We start from the raw sequence: 25,505 nt of genomic DNA on the forward strand, positions 1-25,505 counted from the left end.
GTCATATTCTTTTTATCTAATGAACCCTGGAAAATCAAGCGTCAGCTACATATACAGTAGTTCTTCTCCGAGTAATTGTGTGATACCGATGAAATGAAGGAGGAAAAAAAAAACACAGAACACATTGCAGTGCAGGAAACATCACATTATTTAATGGCTGAGTGAGTACCTCTTTTTATCTCATCTTGCAAATACATGCAGAAAGTGTGTCCTTGTGTTACTTGATTGGTGTTTTGTGATAAGGGTCGCTTTGGAAAGAAGTCCCCAAAGCATTCCTCATTTCTGGAAGCACTAACACAAAACCTGATGATTACGGTGCACGTTTTAGACAGCTGATAATGTTTCTGCTATCAAAAGTTCAAAGTTTTTTTGGCGAGTTACCCGCATGAATGTAAAAATCATTCAGGGAAGCCAGATTAACTACAAACATCTAGTCTTTAATGGTGTTAAAGTGGATGAAAGGGTGAACGGATCAGTCCAGCCTTGGGAAGGAAGACTGCATGTGTTCCAGGAAGTCGTACCTGTTCGGTGCCGATGCTTTTGTCTGTGTAGTACAACTTGTAGGTGAGGATCTCTCCGTTGCCAGTGAGGGGGGTGTCCCAGCTCAGAGAGACGGAGGTCGGCGTGTTGGACACCGCCTGCAGGTTGGGAGCGGGGCCGGGCACTTGGACTAATGAACAGATGAAGCGGGAGAGCAGGAATTAAATTGATGTATTTTGTTCCAGTTGGAGGAGGAGGGGGGGAAAAAAAAAAAAAAAAGAAAATTCAATTCAGCAAGGTCAACAGATTTCTGCCAAAAAAAATAAACAAATTCTTGGCTATTTCAAAGCCATCTTTCCCTGTGCTAACAAGAGCCTGAACCAAAAGCTGGCTCAGTCGCTGCAGCTTTATGGAGACCGAACTATCCCCTCCGGACTGGGCTGCCCGCCACGCCGATAGATATTCCCACGACAAACAAACTGAAGGTGTACTTCTACAAACACATGGATGTGTGCTTTCCACCAACATTCACCTCTATCTTCTATTCAGTGAGGGAGACAGTTTTGTTTTATATATTTTATTGTGTCTGGTTAGTGAAGATAGAGGGCAGGATTCAACAAAGACAGTGTTTTATATAAATTGTCTTTGTAACAGCTTGATACTATGTTTATCAGGCGGCTTATTTTATTCCATTTCTTTAGAAATAGAAAGGAAGAGGAGATGTCCATCTTGAAGGTTTAGGTGTTATTTCTTACATTAAATGCTTACACAAACCAAAGAAGTCTACCTGCAAACTTGGAACAATGTTAATTTTGTAGTGCAAATTATTCCTTTATCTATAAATATATATCATAAATCTATGCTTAAGTAAATAGGGCTATAAATCCTAGACTGTTCTGATACAACATTTGCGTAAATATGCTCAAATTGAAGGTGGCAGTCTGCACTTTAACCTCATAGTACATATTTCATTCCAGACCCAACGTGCTGGAAGACAACATTACAAAACTTTGTCACAGTCTTGATAATTTGTGACCGCTCTATGTCAGTGAGTATACGGACGGTCATATTTCTTGTTGTCTCTGCGCTGTGGCGGATTGGATTTAAAATGAAACAATCACTTTGAGGTTAAAGTGCTGGCTGTCAGGCGTAGATATATGTCTGCACTGTATATATCTTGTAAGCTTTAGCTGCAGGTGTTCCTGACAGAAAAGAGAGGCTCCCATTTGTCAGTGTGCAAAGATGTTAAAGGTGTGGGTTTGTGTGTGTGCGCGTGTATGTGTAGGTGTGTTAAGCAGGGTCTCTGAGGAGAAGTGATACAGGGCAGCGTTGTGTGTGTGTGTGCACATGCCTGGCACTCAGATGAAGGTCAACAGTTTAAGCTCCAATTCGTAACGTGTTCTTACACTAAAAGTGCCCACACGCGACAGAGATATACTGTACAGGTACAGCCCGCCCTCGCTGCTATCCCCATGGGTGGCTAGGCTCCTGCTGGCAGGCATTAAGGTGTAGTGTGTGTGTGTGTGTGTGTGTGTGGTATGACTTAAGTCACTTTCAGGGACACACATTAGATTTCAGACCAGTTGATTGGGGATTGGTGACAAAAAAAACGTGTCCCCGATTGGTAAAACACTGATTTTTATGTCAGGTTTGGGTAAGTCTCCGGGAAATTAATCTGAGTCTATATAAATACCCAAAAAGTGACTTAAGTAAACCTGTGTGTGTGTGTGTGTATGTGTGGATCCATCCACCCTCTAACCAAGGACATAGGTACGGAAACAACAGCTGACCTAGAAAGTGACAGTGACTGAGCTGTAGCTGAGCGAGGGGGTGAGGGACGTCCACCCCGACAGTGTGCTGGGAAATCCCCTTCACAGCACTTTCAAATATGGGTGAAACTGAGTGATTTGGAGCAAGCAGCCGTGGGGGGGAAGGTGGGGGGGGGGGCTAACACGCCTGAACACAAAGAGAAAAGAAGAAGAAGAAGAAGGGAACCACTCGGTCCCTTCTTACCTCAATGATTCTTATGTGTCCTCCAGTCAAAACATCCTAATAGGGGGCCTTAATGCAGACTGGATGAGGGAATTATTTTAGAGAGAAAAAAAAAAAAATCTGGAATACTAATTTCCGACATTCCTTACTCAGGTAGGGATGGTTTAAAGCAGATGACACACACACACACACACACACACACACACACACACAGAGGGCTTTATAAATGTTGGGGAGTAAACAAGAAGTGGCTCATAAGACGACAATGCTGCATTTCTCTGGTCTGCTGTTGGGTGGTCTGATTTAATGCACAGCACTGAACTGCCTCCTCTATGTATGTGTGTGTGTGTGTGTGTATTTGGCATGGGGGTGGGGTGTGGGGGGGGGGTCTGTCTGTTTGAAGTGAGCGTATGCTGTATGTGAGTGAATATTTGTTTGTGTGAGTGTTTATTTGCACATTTGCGTGCTCCTTTAGAGTGCATCCTGTTTGCCTCCGTGTGCCAGCGTGAGTGCATTTCCAACTAATGTGTGTACTCGTGTATATGTGTGTGTGTCTGTGTGTGTGTGTGTGTCTTACCTTCAGCCTGGGTGGCCACTTTGAGCGCTGCAGAGCTCTCTCCCTGGCCGTTGCTGTTGTGGGCCACAACCCTGAAGCGATATTTGGTGTCTGGCATGAGGTTCTGGATGGTGACCTGCATCTCCCCTGGACGGCTGGTATTCACTACTCGCTCCCTGATGTGGACACAACAAACACGCACGCACGCACACACACACACACACACACACACACACACACACACACACACACACACACACACACACACACACACACACATTAGTGAAACATTTAATGATTATAACGTGTCCTATTTGCAAAAGCATCTGCTGCATTTTTAGTGTGTGAGAACATAATTGAAAGCTTTACGGTTCTATAACTGTTGCAGATCCACAGCTACAGTAGTGTTCATCTTGCAATATACAATATAAAAATATATATATTTATATTCTATAAAATGTTAATATAAAATGCCCCCTCCCCCTCCCCAGAGTTCAGGGTGTGCAATGATATAAAACTGAGAAAAGCCTAACATTTGTGAAGCTGATACCAATAAATATTTGGCATTAGTACACTGAATGCTTTTGCAGATAGAGTAATATATGCGTTTGCATCCCTGGCTCTAGCACAGAGTGAAATAATACTGTGTTAGGCCACTTCTCCAAACTGCTTAAAGCCATTCAACAGGGGAAAACACAAAAAGGCTGCCAAAACTCTACATAGAAACTGTGAAAAATCCTCTCTGCTTCTTAAACGTCCTTCTCTGTAATATGCTGTAAATCCTCTATGTAAGAAGCTTGGAAGAATTTATCACAGGGCTACTTGAGAGAAAAAAATGAAATTACAGTGTTTGAACTTCCATTTTTTGGTGTGTTTATTTGTGGGGGGAAGGGAAGTTTGTTTTTAAATGATAAACACTTACTGCTTATGATAAGTGCTCTAACTGCTTTAATTAAGATATTTTCAGAGTGGTGTGAGACTCCTGCTCACATGTGTGTTTTATTTAGTACCCTAGCGTGTGTGTGTGTGCGTGTACTACCTGCTAGTGCCCTCCTGGCTGTAGAAGACGGAGTAGGTTAACTCGTCTCCGTGCGGCTCAGCCGGTGGGCGCCAAGTGAGCTTGATGAAGCGGGTGGAAACCAGCGAAGCCACGACATCTCGGGGGGCGGAGGGAGTGGGCCCTGCTGGACCGGCTACACCACCGGAGCCTGGCGTTACATGGTCAGTAGTGTTAGGAGTCAGTGAGGGGGGAGGGAAAGGGGGCAGGGCTACATCTTTGGGTTGGGAGGGAGGAAGGAAGGAGGGAGGGAGGGAGGGAGGAAGGAGGGGAAGACGGGGAAGGGTAGAAGACAGTGGCAGCGTGGGGAAGGTGAGGGGGGGGGGGAATGAGAGAAAAATTGCGCAGAGGCATCCAAAAAGGAACAGTTTGAGGAGAGGAGAGGAGTTGAAATGGAAATGACAGTGAAACGAAAGAAAGGAAGGAAACAAAAACAGAAGAAAAAACAAAATAACAACAACATAACAAAAAAAGACTTTTGGTGTGACAAGGAAACACAGAAATAAAACACTTCTACTACACTTAAAAAAGCTGACAAATAAAAGCACAATACAAGGGGAGACTAAACATGCACATCTACTACACACAGCTTTCTAATGTAAGGGAGCAGAACACAGCGCCTCATACAGTTCATTTTCATTTTCCTGACAATCATTTGTGATATGATAAATGATTGTTTTTACATTTTTTTTTTGTGATATTTTTCAGCCAAATACAGGCCGGCATTCCAGGGCGAATAGAAGAAGACCTTGTTATGACAAAGCCACCTTCTGGCCTCTCGAATGCACACACAGAAAAAAAAAAAAAACATCTGTGTTGAGGGAATTAAACAGCCTCATATCAGACAAAGTCAAACAACTGAAGAGTAACACTACCCCCTCCACCCCCCCCCCCCCCCCCCCCCCCCCAAAAAAAAAAGTTGATTCTGAAGCCTGGATCCTCTCTCAACTAACACACCAGATGGTGTTTTTTTTTGTTTTTTTAAAGACTTTTTTCCATCACATTCCACATCCTAGCCACAGAAATGTTTGTGATTTCATTTGGTGGGTTTTTTTGTGTGTGTGTTTTTTTTTTTTTTTTTGGGAGGGGGGGGGGGGGGAGAACAATCTGCGGTCAGACTCAGCTAACTCTGCTTTCCATTTGCCTGGCGAGTGGGTAAAACAAAACCGTAACGGAAAGAATGTCAGCCTGTATGACATTTCCATTTGTTTGCAGGTCAGGGAAATTGACTGGAGGGCAGAGCTGAAATACGGCAAAGTAGAAGGGAGAAGTGCACAAACGGTGTATTATTACTGGAGAAATTGTGTTGAAATGCAAAGTGGCCGCTGGCGTGTTTGTCTGTAAATGATGTGAGGACTAACAGCTAATTTGGCTTTCAATATTTGTTTACATTTCAAATTCCCGGAGTCCATTGACTTTTGTGCTTGGAGTTATATGAAGGGGTTTTGCACACTCTTTCATTCGCCCACGCAGTGAATAACCCTCATTTATAAAAGAACTGACCTTGTGCATCTGCACAAACCTCTTGAAATAGATTTAGCTTCTGCTGCACATTATCGCAACAATGTTTGTATATATATGTTACGCTAGTACACAGAGTACACTCAGCACAGTTTGGACAGTGACACATTTTTGTTGTGATGGTTCTGCACCTTGCATTTGAAATCAAACAATGGTCTGAAGTGAATGTGCTGACTGTCAGCTTTAATTTAAAGTCTTTACATGCACACTGGGTAATGCAGGTACCCACTTCTGACACAAACCTGAAACCAAAACCACATCAAGTCAACATTTATATAAATATATATATATACTGTATATACACTCCTATGCTGTTCATGCAGCATGGATGTCAAATAACCTTAAAGCTCATATTCGTTGTTCGTTTCAAATTTAATATGCTGGAGTAGAGCCAAAAAACAATGAAAACATGTAATTGTCCTAATAATAACCCTAATTACCAGATGCTGAACCATTACTCTCATTTATAAAGCCACCCAGAAACACACACACACACACACCAAACACACAAGAGAACATAATGCAAGAAATATAATGGACTATATGAAGCAATGTAAGAAGATACAGCAGATACTGTCATTAATCAGTGTTTACATCTACATTAGACTACAACAGTGACATAATTAGTGCAGCAATAAGAGAGAAATCTGTTTAGAACTGTTCGCACTTTACAGACAGGAGAAACAAGGCAGACATGAAAAGAAGGAATAGAGATATTTGTAATATTCAGAGTAATTTAGCTTCTTTAGCTCGGACTAGTAGAGCCAAACCCCAAACACGGCTCCAACTGTTGCATCTATAACCAAAAGCATTCGACTGGTAAGAGTTTGTGGTGGCGGCGGCACACAGCCTGGGATGAAGCGCTGCCTGGGAAGGCTGCGTTCAGAAACCCAAAATATTTCTAAACCAGCGAGGCTCGCATGGAGGCTCATACGCAGAAACACGGAGGGAGCCTGAAACAATTAGCTGCTTCAAGAAAAAAAAGAAAAAGAAAGAAAGAAAGAAAAAAAGAAAGCAGTGATGGAAAAAGACTAGAGGACAGTGGAAAATAAAAACGAGTGCTGGTGTAGCTCTGAAACAGACGACAGACTGCTGCTTGTTTACTTTTGGACGGCTACTGTAACAGTTTTAATACATTTAAATGAACTGTTTCATTATTTATTAGGAGGATAGGTATCACTACAATCTAAGAACAGTGTGCTCATCAGCTGTTACAGACGGCAAAGAAGATAAAATATACAGGAAATCAGTTATTGTCCCTTATTGACTTATTTAAATGAAGATAATGACTTGAATTTAAAGGTGCATACTGGATGTGTCATATCTTCAGTTAGGATGCATTAAAAGTCTTGAATTCTTGAAATTTGCAGCAGCCAGAAAAGAAACTACTCGCACTCCGGCTCACTATGAGTCTAACATCAAGAACGCTTGAAAGTAAATCGGCAAATGCTCAAATTTCCCTTTAAAGTCAGTTCCCTTCCCTTTAAATGAGTGTAGATATAGTAAGACGTTAAAGTAGGACAAAATGCTTTATGTTTTGTGTTAGTGTTGCTTTGTTGAGTCACCGCTTGTTGATTGAGACAGAAGAATAAGACATGACGGGGGTTAAACCAAGCTTTCAGACATGTACAAGCATATTTAAAGGAGCGCCCGTCCGTATCTGTGACTTAGTCGGTACAGACGACGTTTACTGTAGTACAAGAAGCATTTTAGTGCGTTTAGCGAGGAAAAGAAAACAGATAAAGCTCGAGCGCTGCTATACGGGGAAAAGCGTTCCACATGAGTCAGCGGAGGTCAGCGAAAATGGCAGTGGATGCAGGTCAGGCTGCACCTTGCAAACATTTGGCAGCTGCCTTTGTTCTCTGTGTAAATTTATCCATCGGCACCTGTGCCCAGTGTTGATCTCAGAACAAAGGAAAAGAGATAAGTGCTCGGATGTCTCGCCTTTTTTTGAAGCAAATACACTTTCTAATCCCCGCTCTCCAGTAAAAAAAAAAAAATCACTGAACTGACGAAGAAACAGAGAAAAGCATTGTGGGATTGGCCGAGACAACGTTTGATGTAGTTTCCATCTTAATACACCTTGTCATCTGCAGGTAATTGACATGCTGGGCAGTTGTCAGTGTCCTTCTGACAATCTGTCTTGTACATGGGGGCCTGGGATTGTTACAGCAAGGAGGTGTCAGCCTCCCACTGCCACTGCCAAGCTCTATTCATAGCTGATTAATAGTGTCATTAGTCTCTGTGCCAGAGGTAATGAATGGCTGGCATTAAGGCTTAACGAGGAAGGTTACTCTAGATCTGCATAATAAACCTGGGTAACCAACACGCAAAACAGTCAAGACAAAGACATACATAGCAAAACATTCATCTTAATATTCAATGGAAGTAACTGGAATTAAAATAAGTAGAGTGGCGTTAAAGTTCTGATTAAAGCCTCATAACTTGAACTTTAATCTTGTGTTGCTAACTCCATAATCCTCTGCTGCGTCCCCCCAGTGAGCGTAGCTGTAAAGTTACGCCAAATAGTTTTTTCATCATCTGGTCTGAGTACACTGATAAGAGAGCCTACACTACCTCACCGGCTCTACACACCTCCACCAAGAGAGAATAAATCTACTGAATGCTGATATCTGCCAGAAGCACACACACACACACACACACACACACAGCACTGTAACTACAGAAAGCCTTTTCAGAGGGAATTCAGCAGGCCATGCCACGATCTCGCAAAATGGATTTCCTCAGGACAAGTTTCCATGTCTAATGTGGTTCTGTAATGACGGCTGCATAAGAGACAGATCCAGCACAATGCTAATGGTCCATTACTGAGTCACTACTGTAATCTGCCATAGAAAAGAAGAATGAACACAGCCAGAATGAACAATGTACTCAAAAAGGCACCGTCCACACCCTTCAGAAAACCCACACAAAGCAGGCTGTCAATTAAGAATGTCTTTTTCATGTTTCATACAATGTTCACATGTATGACTCTAAACTGAACAGCACGTCTGTGTGCTCGTGCTTGAAGCGCACGACGGTGATCACATAGATTCTCTCTGTAAATAGACAAAAAAATGCAAAGATACCGTGCATCCTTTCATTAAAATGATAGGTAATGTAAGAACAGAACACTTAAGTTGCTCTTAAGGCTTCTCTAATAAATGTGCAGGAAAATTATTGGTTGCCGAGAGCAACTGCTGACAGCCATGGCTGGTGTTTTTTTTTTTTTTTTCTTTTCCCGCTACCATCTTGTTCCCCTCGCTCTCTTTCAAGATAAGATTGGAAAGATGAGCAAGCCTGACAGCTCATGACATTTGAGCAGCTCCTTAATGCGCCGACAAAGGAAACCGAGTCAGAAAGACAAGACAAATGTTTCAAGTGAAGACAAAGTGAGAGGTGAAGAAAGAAATGGGGGAGTGCAAGAATCAAAAAAAAAAAAAAGGCTGACCAAGCATGTTTTTTTGTTCTCTTCAGTTCCTCTCTGCTACCTTGTCAACAGCAATAATAAAATACATTTTTAACACATTTTACAAAGTGCTTAACAAGCAACATAACAGTAAATTAAAAAAAAAACCAATTATATAAACGGTAAATAAAGTAAATACATTAATCAACAAAGAACAGAAAATGCTTTGTGCACAAGAGAAAATCCTTAAAACCCTCCTCGTTTCACCACGGGGTCATCCCCTCGTTAGGAACATAAGCTTTGTCTTGGGACCTTTCTTGCGCCGTCTCCATGCATCTTATCGTTGGCTGAGGGGGAAACTGACAGTGATACAGTATCAGATTGCTAAAGGGTGGAGCGTATCAGTAACTGCACACATTCCCTCTCACTGTGATAATCAGACATTCAAGATTAAAGTACGGCTCCAACCTCAGAAAGGCTTAAACTGACGAGGTGTTCCAACTCACTGACATAATCCAAAAAGAAAAAAAAAGCCTTTGTGTCTCACACTGACTTTCCAAAAAATGTCAAACAGCGCCGACTGTTTCCTCCCCTATCACTTTCTGGGGCATGCTGACTACGATCAAGAGACGTTTGAAACCTGGCACATTCCCCAGGAGAGAAATAAGCTTTTATTAATTAAGAGCTGTAAAAAAGAAATACATAGCGATTTCAAAAAATTCATGACTTTTTCCTTCTTATTAACCCTTGAGTGGTTGAAATCTTTTCCGGGAAACAATCGTTTGGGGGGCGATGATGGCGCTGATGCTGTTTCCTGAGGGGACGCATCAAAGTCTGGCAGATTAAGGGGAAAGATCTGAGAGGTCAACACTCGTATGGGGTCATGTACGGAATATTGAAACTTAAGACTTCAAGCTTTTGATGTGAAAACTACCTCTGCTGCATGCTTCAATAACACATAATATGTATAGGTCAACATTCTTCAGCTTCCCTGACTCATTAAGCACAAAATCAAAATGTTGTCATAGTGTTTGGAGTCTCCACAATCCCTAAACGCTCCTGTAGCTGTGGAGACAAAGTGGGAGGTGAGAGGATCCATCTGACGGATTCACATGACTCCTGGACGCCATGCGGTGACGCTGTAAACGCTAGTAGGAAGGGGGTGCTTGTACCTCCGAGGACGGTCTCTTTATCAAGCGGCTGAAACCTCCCGTAGCCCGTGCATATTCTTGTTTAGCAATTAGAAATCTGTCCTTCTTAGAAAGCGGCCCCCCTGCAGCCATCACATTTGTTCAATTTAACGTTTATCTTGTTTTTTTATATCCAAAAATCAACATACTCGAATTCCCTGTAGGCTTACATAAACAAATAAAAGGAATTCATATGAAATGTGTTTTGGGTAGGATGATGGTACGTCTGTGTTGCCCTCCAGCAATTTACTTTCTGGTAATTTGGTTTCCATAAAAAAAAGTGACAATCCCTGCTCTGGGTTCTCAAAATAAACACTGAGTGTCAGGGAGGGAGGGGGGGGCGGCGGGGGAGGGAGGGAGGGGGGGTTTTACTGTGTGGGAATGTGCAAAATGCCATATACATTCTACTGAGACAGAAAAAAATCCAGAGGATCCTCAGATCCCCCGATACATAGGGGAAAACAAACGCCCCGCATTTGGAAATGACGACTGTAATTGAATGGGGTCGGGTACATCAATAATTAATCACCCACTGTGTGTACATACAGCGTTCCTTCGCCATCAAACACATGTACCCCCTTGATCCGTCAGCCGCTGGTGAGTTAATTTGGGTGTGATTGCTTTGTTCCCCTGAATGCTTCGCTTCCACACGCACGCCGTCGCACACAAGCTTGCGGAAATATGCACGATCATGATGCCAACAGCTGCTGGCCCAGACTCTGTATGCAAATGAAGATGTGCGGCTATGGTATACAATGTAAACTCCTCTCTCCCCCGCCGCCGCCACCACCTCTCTTCCCACTTTGACAAATCTGCATCATATGCATCACGCGGCTGGCTGTGAGAGGGAAAGCCTGGGCCTCTTGGGCTCGCCTTTCAAGCAGATCAAAACAGCCACTGATGCTGCACATCTCCAGAGCATTTCGCCACCAATGCCCAGGACTGGAAACATGCTTGCTTTCTTTCAGCTTTCTGTGACTCTTTCTGCCTGCTTTTGTATCTTATTACCTCGGAGGTATACGAATACAATTCAACCTTTCCAGGGGAGCAGAGCAAGCCTGGAATGAGGCAATTGATTTCAGAGAGAGAGTTCTGTGTAACAGTGTGTATACATGCACTTGCAACATTCATCATGTATAAAGTGAGTGGAGCTGAACAACTAGGAAAGGGCTGAAAAGGTCAAATAGGATGTTTGCAGAAGTGGGAGCAGCTGCATCCCCCCTGGGAGACTCGCTAACAGTCCAGCTAATCAGACTTCCACCAATAAAGCAGCCTCCCTGGGTTAGACCCACCGGGAAGCGGCTATCGCACTACGCTAGCGAGCAGCGGGATGTCTACAAACCACTGTGATGTTACTCCCTATTCTACTTTTAGCTTATGGAAACTGGGAGGGGGGTGGGCGCTAACAGGAAAAATAAAAGCTCCAGCTTTGGTGGCGCCGCTCACAGGGGTCAGCTGCCTGCAGCTAAAGGAAGGGTGTGAAGGGAAAGTGGTGTTTTTGTGCCAGTAGTACTTCCAATTACTGCACCCAGAGGGCTGACCACATCCAAAATCATCAGATTGGCATCCTGGATGAGTGTGTGTTGGGAGGTGGACAGTGTTATATCGTAAATTAGGACACGTGCCAGTGAGGTGTGTAAAACAGACAAAGCGTATGACGTATGCGGTCAGGCCTAAACCTGTTGTTGATAACAAGACTGACCTTCAAAAAAAAAAAAAAAAACAGCACTGACGCAGGTACCGACGGCTATTTTAATCCTTTTTTTTTCTCTTTCCTGCGCGAACCGAGAGCGAAATAGGCACCTATAACATTTTGCAGTTAGCACTTCGGCGACAGACCGTTTATAAAAGAAGCAAAGCTTTTTCACCACGGTTGAGTAAATACAACCCATAGAAAAGTTCAGCCCATGCTGAGAGAGAGCCTCAGCTTGTAAACACACACACACACACACACACACATATACACACACTCAGCGCCGTCCCTGAGAGACAGAGCCACAACACAAACACTTACTTAGCCATCAGCGCCTGTACAAACAGCAATTTGGTAGGGGCTGATTTCAGCTCTTCACAATCAATTTATGGCACAATCCCTCTGATCAGCTTCCTACAGCCCCCCAGTGGGGGGAACACATTCACTATTCACTATCACTAACATAGCTGTGTATGCATACCAAAGAGATTTTTGTGTGTGTGTGTGTGTGTATTTCAGTTAAGACACTATGTGCACATTATAGGGCTTTATCCCCAAATTTGAATTTTAATATATTTTGCTATGAGGCAGAATTTAATGTAATATCTTCACATTTACATATTATTAATATTCACCATCACATACCCCTTGACTTTTTTTTTCCATGTTGCCTTTTCATGATCACAAGCATTTATAAATATTACTAAAATGCTCCAAATAAAACAACAATATTATCATGTTTGTTTAATCGACCATAATCCACAAACAGCAAATACGACTTAAAAGTAAGTTAAGATAAGGTGCCTATTATAACGGGGCCTGCGGTGAAAGGCTACATGTGGTGAATATAAGATTTAGCTGTTGGGGGACAGGTACATTTGTGTTTACTGGCGTTTTAGTGATTATTTTTTAGTGAGAGGGATTCAGGGAAAGTTTTTTAGAGGAAATTTAATTCCCCAGTTGCAGCTTATTAGCTTGTCCACAGTGCCAACAACAGGCTCCCGTTTCCCTTTTGGCCTTCTTATCTCTGTTTCTAGCTTTATCACTCTAATGGGAATATTGATTATTCCATAAAACTGACTTTTGGAAATTGCAATTTTAAAAATTAACAACAACTCTGGCCTGAAGAATTACCAGAGAGGTGGATCAACAACCTCTCTGACAGAGATTAAACATGAGAGAGTTGATAAAAAGTTGTAACTGTTGCAGGATGACTGCATCGGATCGTCATGTGCTGTGCTGCACCACCTAGACGTGTATGTGACAGAGCCGCGGCAGAGTCGAGGAAAACATGAGCCGCCTTGACATGGCTATTGCATGCTTGAGAGATTCAAGGGAAACGCTTCAGTTAGACCAATTAGAGTGTGTATCCTTGTGACCTCACGGAGGCAATCACCATAGAGTAAAAAAAAAAAAAACTGTGACCATATGTGTGCATACATGCGTATCCTAGAAGTACACGGCATGTTTTTTAACTGTCACATATTCACACTGGTGCCTGCTGCTGTTGAAGTTTTTGATGTAGTCTTTGCCAACAGAAAACATGGTGTGCAGCCCCGCACTGTGCTGACACATTCACATGCTCACAACGTTACACGTTCACTCCTGTTGGCCCGGCCGTGACCCTGCTAGCAGATGATGGAGCACACCGTATTCCCTGAAGTGGGCCCTGTGCTTTTATTCAGTACTAGAAGAGAGGAGTGAGTCTAGCTGGAGGGAAGTGTCTTTTAGCAGCCTATTCTCAATTCTTGATTTGAACAGGGAATAAGGGTGGTGCTCCGAGGTGCTGGAAGGATCCCCCGTCTGTGGTTTGTCTACTACAAATGTGTTAGGGACATTTTTTTTTACTGCTCTGTCTACTCAAACACAGTTCTTTGTTATTTAACCGTGATCTAGTTACATTTTATATCACAATGTAGTCGATTTCTTTCCTCAACACCGGCTAGAGCCTCTACTGCACCATAACACTCTCTCTTTTACTTTCTCTTTACTTTCAATTCAAGTCTTTCTTGATTTGTATTAGAAGAGGACGACAATAAAGCTTCGACATCAAGATATATTTGTACATAAAACCTTTTCCTGGTTGCATGCCTGCACGTTGCCACAACAATGGATCTAGGCTGCTGTGTTCCCATCTCTCGCGTGTATCAGGAGTCCATGTGGAAACAATAACTGCGTGCGTTCAAACGATACCGTTTCAATATTTGAGTGTCTGTTTGGGTTACAAATCTGCTGCAGATATCAGTTTTGTTTGGGAAAAAATAATCTCTCTTAAGGCTTGGAACAACGTTTTAAACATAGGGTGAAGGAGTTTGGAATTTTTTTTGTTGTTGTTCTCAGTGAGAAGAGGATCGCTTCAAGCTACCAGGTCTCTCCAAAACAGCTTTCTTTGGACAGTCTGTGTTCAGTTTAAACTGAACAGGCTGTCATGGTTTTGGTCAACAAATCTGTATTTCTTTTTAAAAGAGTTGGTTGTTTCTTGACAACAACAGGGAATTGCCAAAAAAATGTTCATGGGTTGATATTTTGTCTGATTTGTGTCTCTTTCATCCTTCATGGAGGAAGTCGGTGGATGTTTGCTCTGCATTGTTTAGTGTCTTTTTGACCGTGCTTTTACAAAAATATGGAAATAGATTAATTTGATCTCACTTAAAAATCATTGTTAAACATTTTATAACTCTACGGTAGAGTCCCCGTTGCCTTTTACTGGTGTGTATCCACTTCGTTCGGTTTCACATGTTGTAAATTAATGACATCTAAATAAAACTTGGGTGGGTTTTTCGTGACTTCTGGATCGCTTCCGAAACAAAATTATTAGGTGTTAACTGCCTTGGCTCAAAAAACGAGAGGGGGAAGGAGATTTAGTGGTTGTGTTTACTTTAGGTTGTTAACAGCAGTGCCAAGTCATCTGCAAAAAGGAAACTCTGGCTTTCTGTCATTTCACACGGAGGTCTGGTGCTCGAGACGGCCGTGATGAATCCATTTACTAATGAAGTTACGGCATGTGCGACCCTCAAAAAATATCCCTTTCCAGTATCTCTCTGTGCCTGTCACTGTGTCAAGCTTCAGCTTTTGGGGCCAGCACACATGTCACTTTATCATGCCAGCAGTCCTGATGCCTGCGCTCATAAATACACAGAGTGATGGAGGGAGAGAGAGAGAGAGAGAGAGAGGAAAACCGAGAGACACAGAGAGAGCACTCAGGCAGTGATGAGGCATCTCCATCTCTCGGTGGGGGTCTGGTACCTCTGATGGAACGGGAGGACAGGACTCTCCTGTTTGCTGCCACAGGTCTAAGAGGGGGGAAGGGGGGAAAACTAATGGCGGTGTGGATGGATGAAGGGGAAAGACGAAGGGAGCGGAGGAGGGTTAGGAGGAGAAAGATAGAAGCGGAGGGTGAAGGAAGGAGAGAGAGATGAAAGAGAGGGAGGGACTGCTTTTCCTGTTTAAGCTTAGGATTTAACAAAACCTTGAAAAAAAAAACACATTTGCATCAGGACTAGTGTGTCATCTTCGTTTCATCATAAAAACGACCTGAATCATAGCTAGGAATACTAGCCTACAGGATGAAGACGCTACAATCCATGCTGCTGTGTTGCACAGAAACAACTTTAAATGTTTTGTGTCATCCCTCACCTCAAGCCGGCTACATATTTAGTGAAAGCTCTTCCTTTCATTCAACACGGTTGTAATTCACTTGAAACATTTGTGGCTAAAACAGCATGAGCGCTCAGAGCTTCTACATCCAAACAAGCTTTCAGGTTCTCTAGTGAAGTACTTGGCTCGGGCACTAGGAGGCAAAAATGTCAAAACATTTATTCATGTGAGCTGGAGGAACACAGAGAGAGAGGAGACGAGGAGTGAGATGCAGGGGACGGACCAACTCAGAGAGGAATATTTCCATATTGAAGCCTGAGAAGCATATGGAAGGAGCGGAAAATAAGTATTCACATGCAAATGGAAGAGCATCTCTCAAATTTATGCAAACATAAAAGCAAATAACACACACACACACTTAAAGGCAAACAGCTAACTGAGTGCTTCCACTTCTCTTTTGTTTGCTAATGTCAAATGCAGATCTGCATTTTTCATATTAGGCTTTTTAGGGCACTTCAATCTAAAACTTGCCATGTTTTGACAAGTGGGCATTTAATAAGAGTGCCCGGGCTGATTTGTGACCTTGGGTCTGTGATTATTACAGTAAAAAAAAAAAAACATGCTGTGGCTTTTCTTCTCCTCTTTTTTCTTTTATAAATGTCAGTTATTTAAATGTAAAACAGGATATTCAGCTCTCCGCTCAATAAAGCAATAACACGAGCCATCCTAAAAACTAAAACATTTGTTTAAACTCTGCTTTGAATCCTAAAAAGAACTAAGAAAAAAAAAAAGTAACCATACTGCCCAACTTCGGTATACATTGTAGTGAGCCACCTTATCAAACTTCAAACACAGTCTCAGTCTTTGTACTGTATATGGAAAGATGACAATCATATAAACGAGCGCTTTGTCTAGGCGTGCACGGCTTCAAAGTTGAAAAACGTGACCCATTTCCTCTCCAAGCTGTAATTGCTGCCTACTAGAGTATCATGCATAAACGCTTCACATAATCATGTGCCTGGAAAAGGCCTCAAATTGTTGCTGCACACTGTCTATAGATGACATGTGATGATAATCCCTTAAATAGCATATCCTCTGCAGCTGATTAACCTCCCTTACTGTCATTTTGACAATAACAACCAAGGTCTGCATTGTGGACGGCGGATATCAAAAGTGCCAGCAGGGAATCACCGTGACGACTATTAGTGGTTGTATTTATAGTTTATTGAGGAAAGGATGGGCCGGTCTGCAGGGAATTTGATTAAACCGAATAAACTATAATTAGCACGACAACTGTCCATGTAGGCTGTTTGTAATGCAATGAATTTAAGAAATCTTACAATTTGTATCATTTCGGAAAAAAAAATTAAAGTATCACACAGAGTAGTTAATTACTTGTAAGAAATTATTTAGCATTTGTCATTGGGAAGAGTTTTGCTTGTTATTCTCCCTCCCTCTGACAAACACTAATGATCTACAACGGTGTCTCTAACTAACACATCCAAACACAGTCTCAGCTCTTCCAGAAGACGACGAGTCTGCAAGTGGCAGCTTTACAGGGGGACATTAAGAGGCACTTTCCTTGGCCTGCATTACACTACATAATTAGGTCTCCTTGAGGTCCACTTTTGGCATTTGTGCTCGTATTTACCCACATCTGTTTGCAACTAGATGACCCATATAGCACATGGCTGTGGAATGTCCAGGAAAAGTGATCGAGACTGCAATCTGAGGTCCTATTTTTGACCTCCAATCCCCCCGCCCCCCCTCCCCAAAAAATCAGAGTCTTTCAAGGTTTTAAGATTGCTGTAGCGAGATAAAATGAGATGAACTTTGAGGGAAAAGCTTTTGTTTGTGTACTAACCCGCTATCATCTACTGGAGTTCAAAGCCAAGAGTATTGATACACATATCACTATAAATAACTGCTGTACATATGCTAACAGTTGACAGCTGACCTTTTTCCATTCCCGAACAGCCACAAATGGGAATCATCATCGGAGCTACATTTAACTGCAGCTGGCAGTGTCAAGATGCAAAGATTATGACCGCTAATGAATATTAGCCAACTCGCAGCCGTTGGGTGTTTAGATGCAATTCACCCCCGTTGATTTCCCTGTAGGGTGAAGACAACTTCATCCCTGTGGCAAGTCCCTGGCTTATCCCCCCCCCCCCCCCCCCTCCTCCGACTGTGAGGCAGCAGACTGACAGACGGGGTGTTTTCCTGGATGATTCAAGTCTGGCAGGTGTGTGTGTAGGATACCTGACTGACAGGAAACACACAGGGGCAGCAAAGAGCAGGCGCATATGTTTGTAAAGAGCATGTGGGGAAGTGGACAAAGATGCCCAGCTGTGAAGAAAGGGGAGGGGGGCGGGTGGCCGTAAAGAGGGAATATTTGTGGCAGTACAATTAACACAAACCCAGTGTGTTAGATTATCACAGAGAGCAGGTGGCTGTGAAAGACAAGAAGAGAGAGAAAGTGAGAGGAAGTGTCGAGAAAGGTGGCAGATGGCTGTAGAATTGAATGTGTCTATACTCAGCCGCACAGGAGGGAAGAGAGGAATACAACAGAGCCAGGGACTCCGAGGGGAGAGAGATACGACTCAACTAAAACTTAAAAGAGATTTATTCCTACCTCGAATCACCGAGCCACAAAGCACTAATAGGTGTGGAAAATGAGCTGATTTCAAACATTTTCCTCATTGATTCACCATTCGGAGTCACAAATTGCACCTCTGAGAGAGGAAATTACACAATTGACACAGTGAAGCAAGTATTTGTAGAGAGTGCTGATGCGGATGTGTCTATACAAGCACAAAACGTCAACAATTTACAGGAGGAATGAACAGTACAACCGCGACTACGGTTATTTCCTCGATCCATCATCTGAGTCTCAGATGACGACTAGATAATAAACAGATTCATAAACAGGAAACTAGGGAACTTTCTGGTGCTAAGTATGTTTGGATTTGTATCACTGTGTCCAAAACAGATGTACACACTCAGAAAAGTACATGAAAAAAAAAAAAAAAAAAAGATTCTCTGTGATATTTATGGATTAAACAGAGATTAATTTCTTCAAAGCCCTGCTTAGGGCAGCCCTGTGTACAAGGCCAGCTGCCTCAGTAATTCATCCCATTTATCTTCAACTCAAAGGGGGAAAAAAAAGAAAAGACTTGGGGCAATGTAAAGTGGCAAAACCCTTATCAATGGTGTCAAACACAAATACACAATGAGCTGCAGGTCGTCATTATTTCTGACTTAATGTCCTCCAATCAGAGGGGATGACACAGCTGGGGGGGCCACCGTTTGGACACCGCTATGCTAATCCATTAGCCACCTGCCTCTAGTGAGGGGGAGTTCGCGTTTTGATTAAATTTTGTCATCTTCCTCAACAAAAAATTGAAGGGTCTGAGTGGACAGTAATGGTTTAAATGTAAACAATACACACACAAAAAAACTTGATTCCTGCTGTGTTTTGCTTTCATTCCCTCGGTCATTATATTATTCTTTTATTTTCCACTGTGTTGTTTTATTTAGCTGCAGACTTAGAGACTCAGATTTGTTTTTCAATGAAATGATGTCTTACTCATCATCTTGTTTTCTTGTTTTTGTGGAGAGGTTTTTACCAGCCCCGTGGGTGTAACTATGATTATAATGACTCTGCAAATGATCTTAAATTTAAGTTGTATAACATTTTCTCCAATGATCAGAGGTAATGAAACAAAAACCGCCTCGAGAGCTAGCGTGTTAGAAACATTTTCCACACTGGCTTCTATTTTCAGGCACTTCGTTTTGGTGCTCCTAGCCACTGTCCTTGGTGTCTGCTTTTGTTGTACTTTGTACTTAGAAGCTCCAATCTGGGGATTAGCATTCAAGCCTCTCCTTTGGCTTTTAAGGAAAAATTATGCTGAAAAGTGAGACTGTGCTGCGGCAATCCAGGCGTTCTCACTTTAGCGGCATATGAGTTCATGTTTAGGTAAAGCTCCCTGCTAAAAGACGGACTTTACACGTCTAAGGATGCGGCATGGAAAGCACGAGCTTTGTGTAAAGCAGCTTTTCTTAGTCCTCACAACATTTCTGTAGAACTAGATGTGGAATGGACTGTGTGCAAAACCAGCGAGCATCAGTTTGCCCCAGATATACTTCTGTTCCCTTTGAGTCACCTATGGTTTAACAAGATCCCAGTGGTTTCATTTCACTGTTCACTACACATCCTCACTCGCTCCTCTCGCCTCCACAGATGTGCACATCCTCCAGCAACCGTCTAGGTGTTTACAAATGAGGCAAACTGTATAGAGAACCGGATACCCGCCACACTAACAGGGTAGCTCATGTTGAATAGCCTTTATTGAAAAAGTGTTTTTCATCAGTGTTCTGTCCATATTCTAAGCTCCAGGTGTTTATGGATGCATTTGATAGTAACATCTTAAAGGTAGAGTCAGTGATTCTAGAGAAAGATTGTCATACACAACACTAGCTAAGCAAATGGGAAACAGAAAGAAAGTGGCTTGGACTGAGCCACACAACACTATTCAGGCCAATCAGCGAGGGGCGTTTGTGCTCGTGCACAGGACAAGAAGGGGGAAGTCATCGGAGCAGCTGTCTGTGTGAGGACGTGACAGTCTCTCGTCTCCAGCTCCTGTTGAATGTTGGGGGCAGGACTGCTGAACTGGAAATAGAGCGGCTGGAACAGATACACTCCGAGATGTGTTCTAAACTTTTTAACCACATCGATGAATCAATAAATCCAAACACTGTCAATTTCTTCCTGTGGAGCTGACATGCTTTCTATTTTGGTTCAGTAAATCTCTGCTGTCAGTCAGTCTTACTTGTGTTTTGTTGAGTGAAAAGTAGGGGAAGCCACAGAGAGGTGGAGATTTGTGCTCACATGAAACTATTTTTTTTTTCCCTGTTCCTGATTAAGTGTGAGAGGAACAGAAGTGACTCTACAGCTGACGCCATTGCTCTGAATTCTGCAATATTTCTCTTTTGCTCGTCAAAGGGATGTAGGGTGTATTTGTTTGGGTGTTTAGTTCAAATATCAATAGTTTTTCTCCAGAATGACTGACTCTGCCTTTAATCATTTAAAAAAATAAGGAGGTGTGAGGCTGTTAAAAGCTTAAAAAAAATAATCACAAGCATTTGTTAATGTTCAAACGGCTCCTTTCCAAATATGCAGCTCGGTTGTCTGAGCAATGATTAGACGTGGTTAATTTCTGAGTCGTATCTGACATTGATCATTCTGACAGTGATGCATTTGATCAATTTGTGTGTTTGTCGACTTCTCAAGTGGCAATTGATTTTGTCTAGTGAATTAACATCTGCTTTTGCACACTAGTGGGTGGTCGTGTTGAGTGGCGTACCGTGATCCAAGATGATGAGCTGCGCGCTGGACTGGATGTTGCCCGCGTCGTTCTCCGCAAGGCACTGGTAGAAACCCTCGTCTGACTTGACCAGACCCAGAACCTGCAGGTTGTGTTCCTTCTACGAAGATGAGGAAAACGGTCACGAGGAAAAAGAAAGAGAAAATATAGATATAATCTTAATAATATTGCATTCACAAGAGCAGAAAAGGAAGAAAGTTAGCGCCAAATGAGCTTACGATTATTTTGAAGTAGTCACTGGGGATGACGGCGTCTCCGTTCTTCACCCATTTGACGGTGGGAGCCGGTGAGCCGGTGACGTCACACTCGAAGACGATGTCCAGGGACTCGTGGGCGTAAATGTTGGCCGGCCGCTTGACGAATTGGGGAGGAACTGTGGAATCAAGATGATACAGAGGAGTCAGAGAAGTACAAAAAAAAAAAAAACAACCCAATATATAAAACATTATTACATGTCAAATTGAAGTTTGGGGAAAATGTGTGAACGGTTAAATCAAAGAAGGGAATAAGAGATGAGGGATGACAAATGAATGTTCTTCTTCTTGATGAAATTCAATAACCAATTTGTCAAAACTAACCAGGCACATCAAACTCCAGTGCTATGGTGTCTGGCAGGAAATGAACAAGACTCAATGATGCCATGCCTCCCCTTCAATTGCCAAATTGCCAGTCAAGGGAGAATGGAAGAAAACAACAAACAATATCATCTAATAACAACTTATCCAATTATTTTCTGCAACCTTCACACAACTGTGACCTTTCCGGCAGATGGCAACACTTGAAATATTTGATAAAAACATTCAATAACATCTGTTATTTCCTATTTAATAACAGATGAAAAATAACCGTTACTTTGCTACCAGTACATTGTGTTAGCATGCTACACTAGCTGAGTCGAGCACTTGCAGATCTCCCCTAGTCCTGGTAATGAGGGCCAGAGAGGAGTTATTTGATCTGCTGGGGCAATACAACGCCTCATCAATCTGTCCTGGAACAAGGTCACTGGGAGCGCAGGGCCCAGGCCTCGTCCTCTCTCTATAATTGGACTGTACGTTTATGTGAGGAGAGACAGTGTAAGACAGACCGTGCGTGTGTGTGTGTGTGTGTGTGTGTGTGTTTTCCGTGCACAAGTGCTTCTGCTGCCTCTGTGCTTTCCCCTGATAAGCTGCGACCTCGCTGACCACAGTTTAAATGACTGTTATTGTTAGTGTGTCGCAGTGTGTCAAGCTTTGCCATCAGCCTCCTGGGCTCTGTGATAGCTAGTTATTAGCATCTGTTTTGCAGCTATTCACATGGGCTGATTGGATATAGTAGCAGTGGGTGCATAAGGTCCTTTTCTGGCTTTATTTGCAAGAGTAGCGGGATGTGAGGTCAAGTTCCCCTCATCCGCTTGATGTAGCTGTGGCTAATTTACTCTAACACAATATTTCTAGTTAACAGATCAGCCCTCATCTTGTCGGGACACGCTGTTAACAACAGCGAGAGAATTAAGACTCGCAAATTATAGTTCTTAGTAATTAAACTGCTAAAGAACAATCCCCAGTACACACATTTCTCCACCAATAGCAGCCTCAATACACCAAGAAGCAGTGCTGCTACATGACACATCGGGCACTATAACATCTTCATATTTTTCCTGACCTTAAAATGCACTTTACCCATCTGTTTGATATTTTCATGCCCTGCATATGGTGCAAGGCCGGGAGGAGAGGTGCAACTCGACAGAAGTTGCACACAAATGAGGTACCACAATACCACAAAATGCTCTCTCTCTCTCTATATCTAAAAAAAACCCTGATTCATCAGGTGTGCATCCTCACGTTTATTCCAACTTGTCCATCAAAAGCAGTGTTTTTAATTATCAACATGCAGTTCGATAGCAAAAATAGCAGGATTATGATTGTCGTGTGTTATGTTAAATTTAATGAAAGACATTTGCACATCTCCCTCTGGGTAGTCATGTTAAGGGGATAATTGTGGGGAATTATCAGTGTGTGCAAACAACTTCGACAGACTCTTGCTACACACCTGGCATCAATAGAAAATGAATTCTACTTCCTAAATGACTGACTGTTCACTGACTCGGGCTCACGTTTTTAGTGAAAGCTACAAATTCTTGCACGGCACTTGAATGGTCAAAAGGTTTCCACCCTCTGAGTATCCCAGAGTGGATCTTCCCTTTGATGCTACAAGATTTAAAAAAAATGAGTTGCTGTATTTCAAACAAAAGCCAACTGTAACTTGTTGTTTTGACTTTCAAATTTAATTTTTTTAAAAACCACAAAATGCAGTAAGACAGGCCAAACACGAAACAACCGGACAGTGCTGCAGAATACTGAACCGCTCCTTCGCCTTACCTCCTAACGAGTGTCTAGACCTTTCTGTGAGCTACAGTGGAGAATATTGACGACTGAGACAAGGATGGAAATGAGGATGGTGATACTTGTAGACTGGATCACCGTATAGTTGTCAAGACAGCCATTGCCCTGATCTGTGTACATGTGTGTATGTCTTTGTGTGTGTGTGTATGTGTGTGTGTGTGCCAGTGTTCCCTGAAGGGGGGATGTGTGAGTTGTGAATAATGTATTTCACAGTGTGGTGTCCCCTGGATATTTGCCTCTAGTAGCTGTGCAGCAAAAGCAGGTGGAATCCTTGGTTTACTTTGGTGTGTCAGGGACACGGTGTTAAAACACCAGTGAGTCAGTGTCTGTGTGTGAATATATAGGTGGTTGAGCCATGTGTGAATAGGAATAATTTTAAAAAACGTGTCTGGATATTTGTTTCTTCCCATTATTACTGTTTATATATGCTGTACATAATACTGTTTGTTTCTTTCACTGCCTGCAATATGTGCACGAGTGTGTGTAAGTGACTGTTTATGTGTGAGCGCATGTTTCTTTGCGTCAATGCCGTCTCAACCTTGGTACGTCGCGTTGTGTTCGTATGTGTTTTGGTGTCACTCAGAGACAAAGAGTCAGTTTTTGTGTGTATGTGTCTGAGTGTGTCTGAGTGTGTGTGTGTGTGTAAAACCAGAGTGAGGTTTGCTGGTGGTATCCTGTGGCTTTCTTTATCTCGCTTTCTCTCTGTTTCACCACTCTGTCTCCTATTTTTCCCCCCGATTCTTAATCTTCCTATAACTCCCCGTCTATCTCTCCATCTTCAGCCTCCCCTCCATCTCTCCATCTGAGCAGACATGCACCATTTTCTCTAAATGGAGTTCAGACATTTGGAACCTATTGCACTGAGCAATGAGTAGAAACGCCTAAATATACCAATAAAGCTCTGGGGATTGGAGGGAGATTTCAGGATTCAAACACAGGGTTTGTTGATGAGAAACTCTCATCGCGACAACATGCTTGATGACCTTCTTTAATTGGCTTTTTGGAGCTCAAAACATACACACTTTATGCAAAGGTGAACTTTGTCACATTTGTGAAAGGATGCAGAAAAGGTTTTTTTTGGCGACTTCAAAGTGGGACTTGATGAAAAGGTTGATCGGTACAAACATGACCCTGTTATAAAACGTTCACAAAAGTTTAAATTAACTTGGTTTATTAAATGCTACGCTGGCTTCTTGCCTTGCACAACAGCGTTAAAGGCATGTACATTGACAGACAGCTGAGCCATGGAGCCAATGCATGTTGGCAGCGAGATGTTAAAGCCAGAGCCAAAGTGCCTTAAGATGCTTTTCCTCAAATGGATACTAGATACAAGCAGCAAGAGAACTAAAAGCTACACTACCTGACTGGCTGAAAACACTCAACCTCCTTCTAAAGAAAAAGGATTTCCTTACTTAGTCTTTAGAGGTATCCACTCGCGGTGCCATGTTGTGCAAGTGTGGAGCCATGTTTTGATTAGCAGGCTCCAGTATTCTTTGAATGGTACGACATAAAAGCATGCACACTGGGCTGAACATGCATGTCATGAACACGGGGGTCGACACATTAAACATTTCTGCCCACTGCAGAGGGCAGTAACAATGGCAGTGATGCTTTGTAAAGGGTTGCAATATAACAGTAAAAACAAATTAAAGCTTCAACTCATTACATAAACTCGTTACATAAAATATACCAAATGCTTTTTGTGTATTAATGTAAACTTTAATAGTACCTTTAAGGGTAAGAGGGGGGTATATGTGGGGAATCGTTACTAGATTGACAGATGTCTCAGCCTATCAGATGCTGTTCACTCATTCCTTATCAACTCCCAGGCTCCGGATTTTGCCAAAAATTGTATTTTAAGGTTCCAGTAGGTGACAAAGATGAGTAATAAACCAAAATTCAGGACATACATATCGGTCACATCATAAATGCTAAGTCCATGCTTTTCTTCTACAGTCTTCTCTACAGGTTTGCAGAGATGAAGATGTTCGACTCTACCGGCTGGAATATCTCCAAACAGGCTGACTTGTTGTGGTACATAAATACGACTCTCTAATGGAAGAGAAATCCAACAGAGACAGAAAAACAACAAAGGAAATGCTGATAAGCAAAAGAGGGAGAAGAAGAAAAAAAATTCATGGCAAATATAAAGGAGAAAAAAATAGAATAAAGGACCCCTATGCCAATTCTTCTTTGGGGCTGGTGTTATCTCTCTAGCCTGTAGCTTAGTAAAAGAAGCTTT

General features: G+C 42.4%; 1 protein-coding gene across 10 annotated transcripts in view; it reads right to left on the bottom strand.

Annotated features, from left to right (window-relative positions):
• neo1a (neogenin 1a) overlaps positions 1–25,505 on the bottom strand; it is a 161,886-nt gene that overhangs the window by 28,506 nt on the left and 107,875 nt on the right. For 6 of the 10 annotated variants that reach the window (XM_067580379.1, XM_067580308.1, XM_067580461.1 and 3 more), the window contains exons 6-10: positions 21,101–21,255; positions 20,862–20,982; positions 4,068–4,302; positions 3,050–3,204; positions 522–670 (exon numbers count right to left, since the gene is read on the bottom strand). In XM_067580379.1, coding sequence (XP_067436480.1) covers positions 522–670; positions 3,050–3,204; positions 4,068–4,302; positions 20,862–20,982; positions 21,101–21,255 — 815 coding nt within the window. The remainder of the gene's footprint in view (positions 1–521; positions 671–3,049; positions 3,205–4,067; positions 4,303–20,861; positions 20,983–21,100; positions 21,256–25,505) is intronic. The other 4 variants (XM_067580625.1, XM_067580693.1, XM_067580855.1 and 1 more) reach the window with 1 other exon arrangement.

This window comes from Thunnus thynnus, chromosome 1, assembly GCF_963924715.1.
Source record: "Thunnus thynnus chromosome 1, fThuThy2.1, whole genome shotgun sequence".
Lineage (NCBI taxonomy): Eukaryota > Metazoa > Chordata > Actinopteri > Scombriformes > Scombridae > Thunnus > Thunnus thynnus.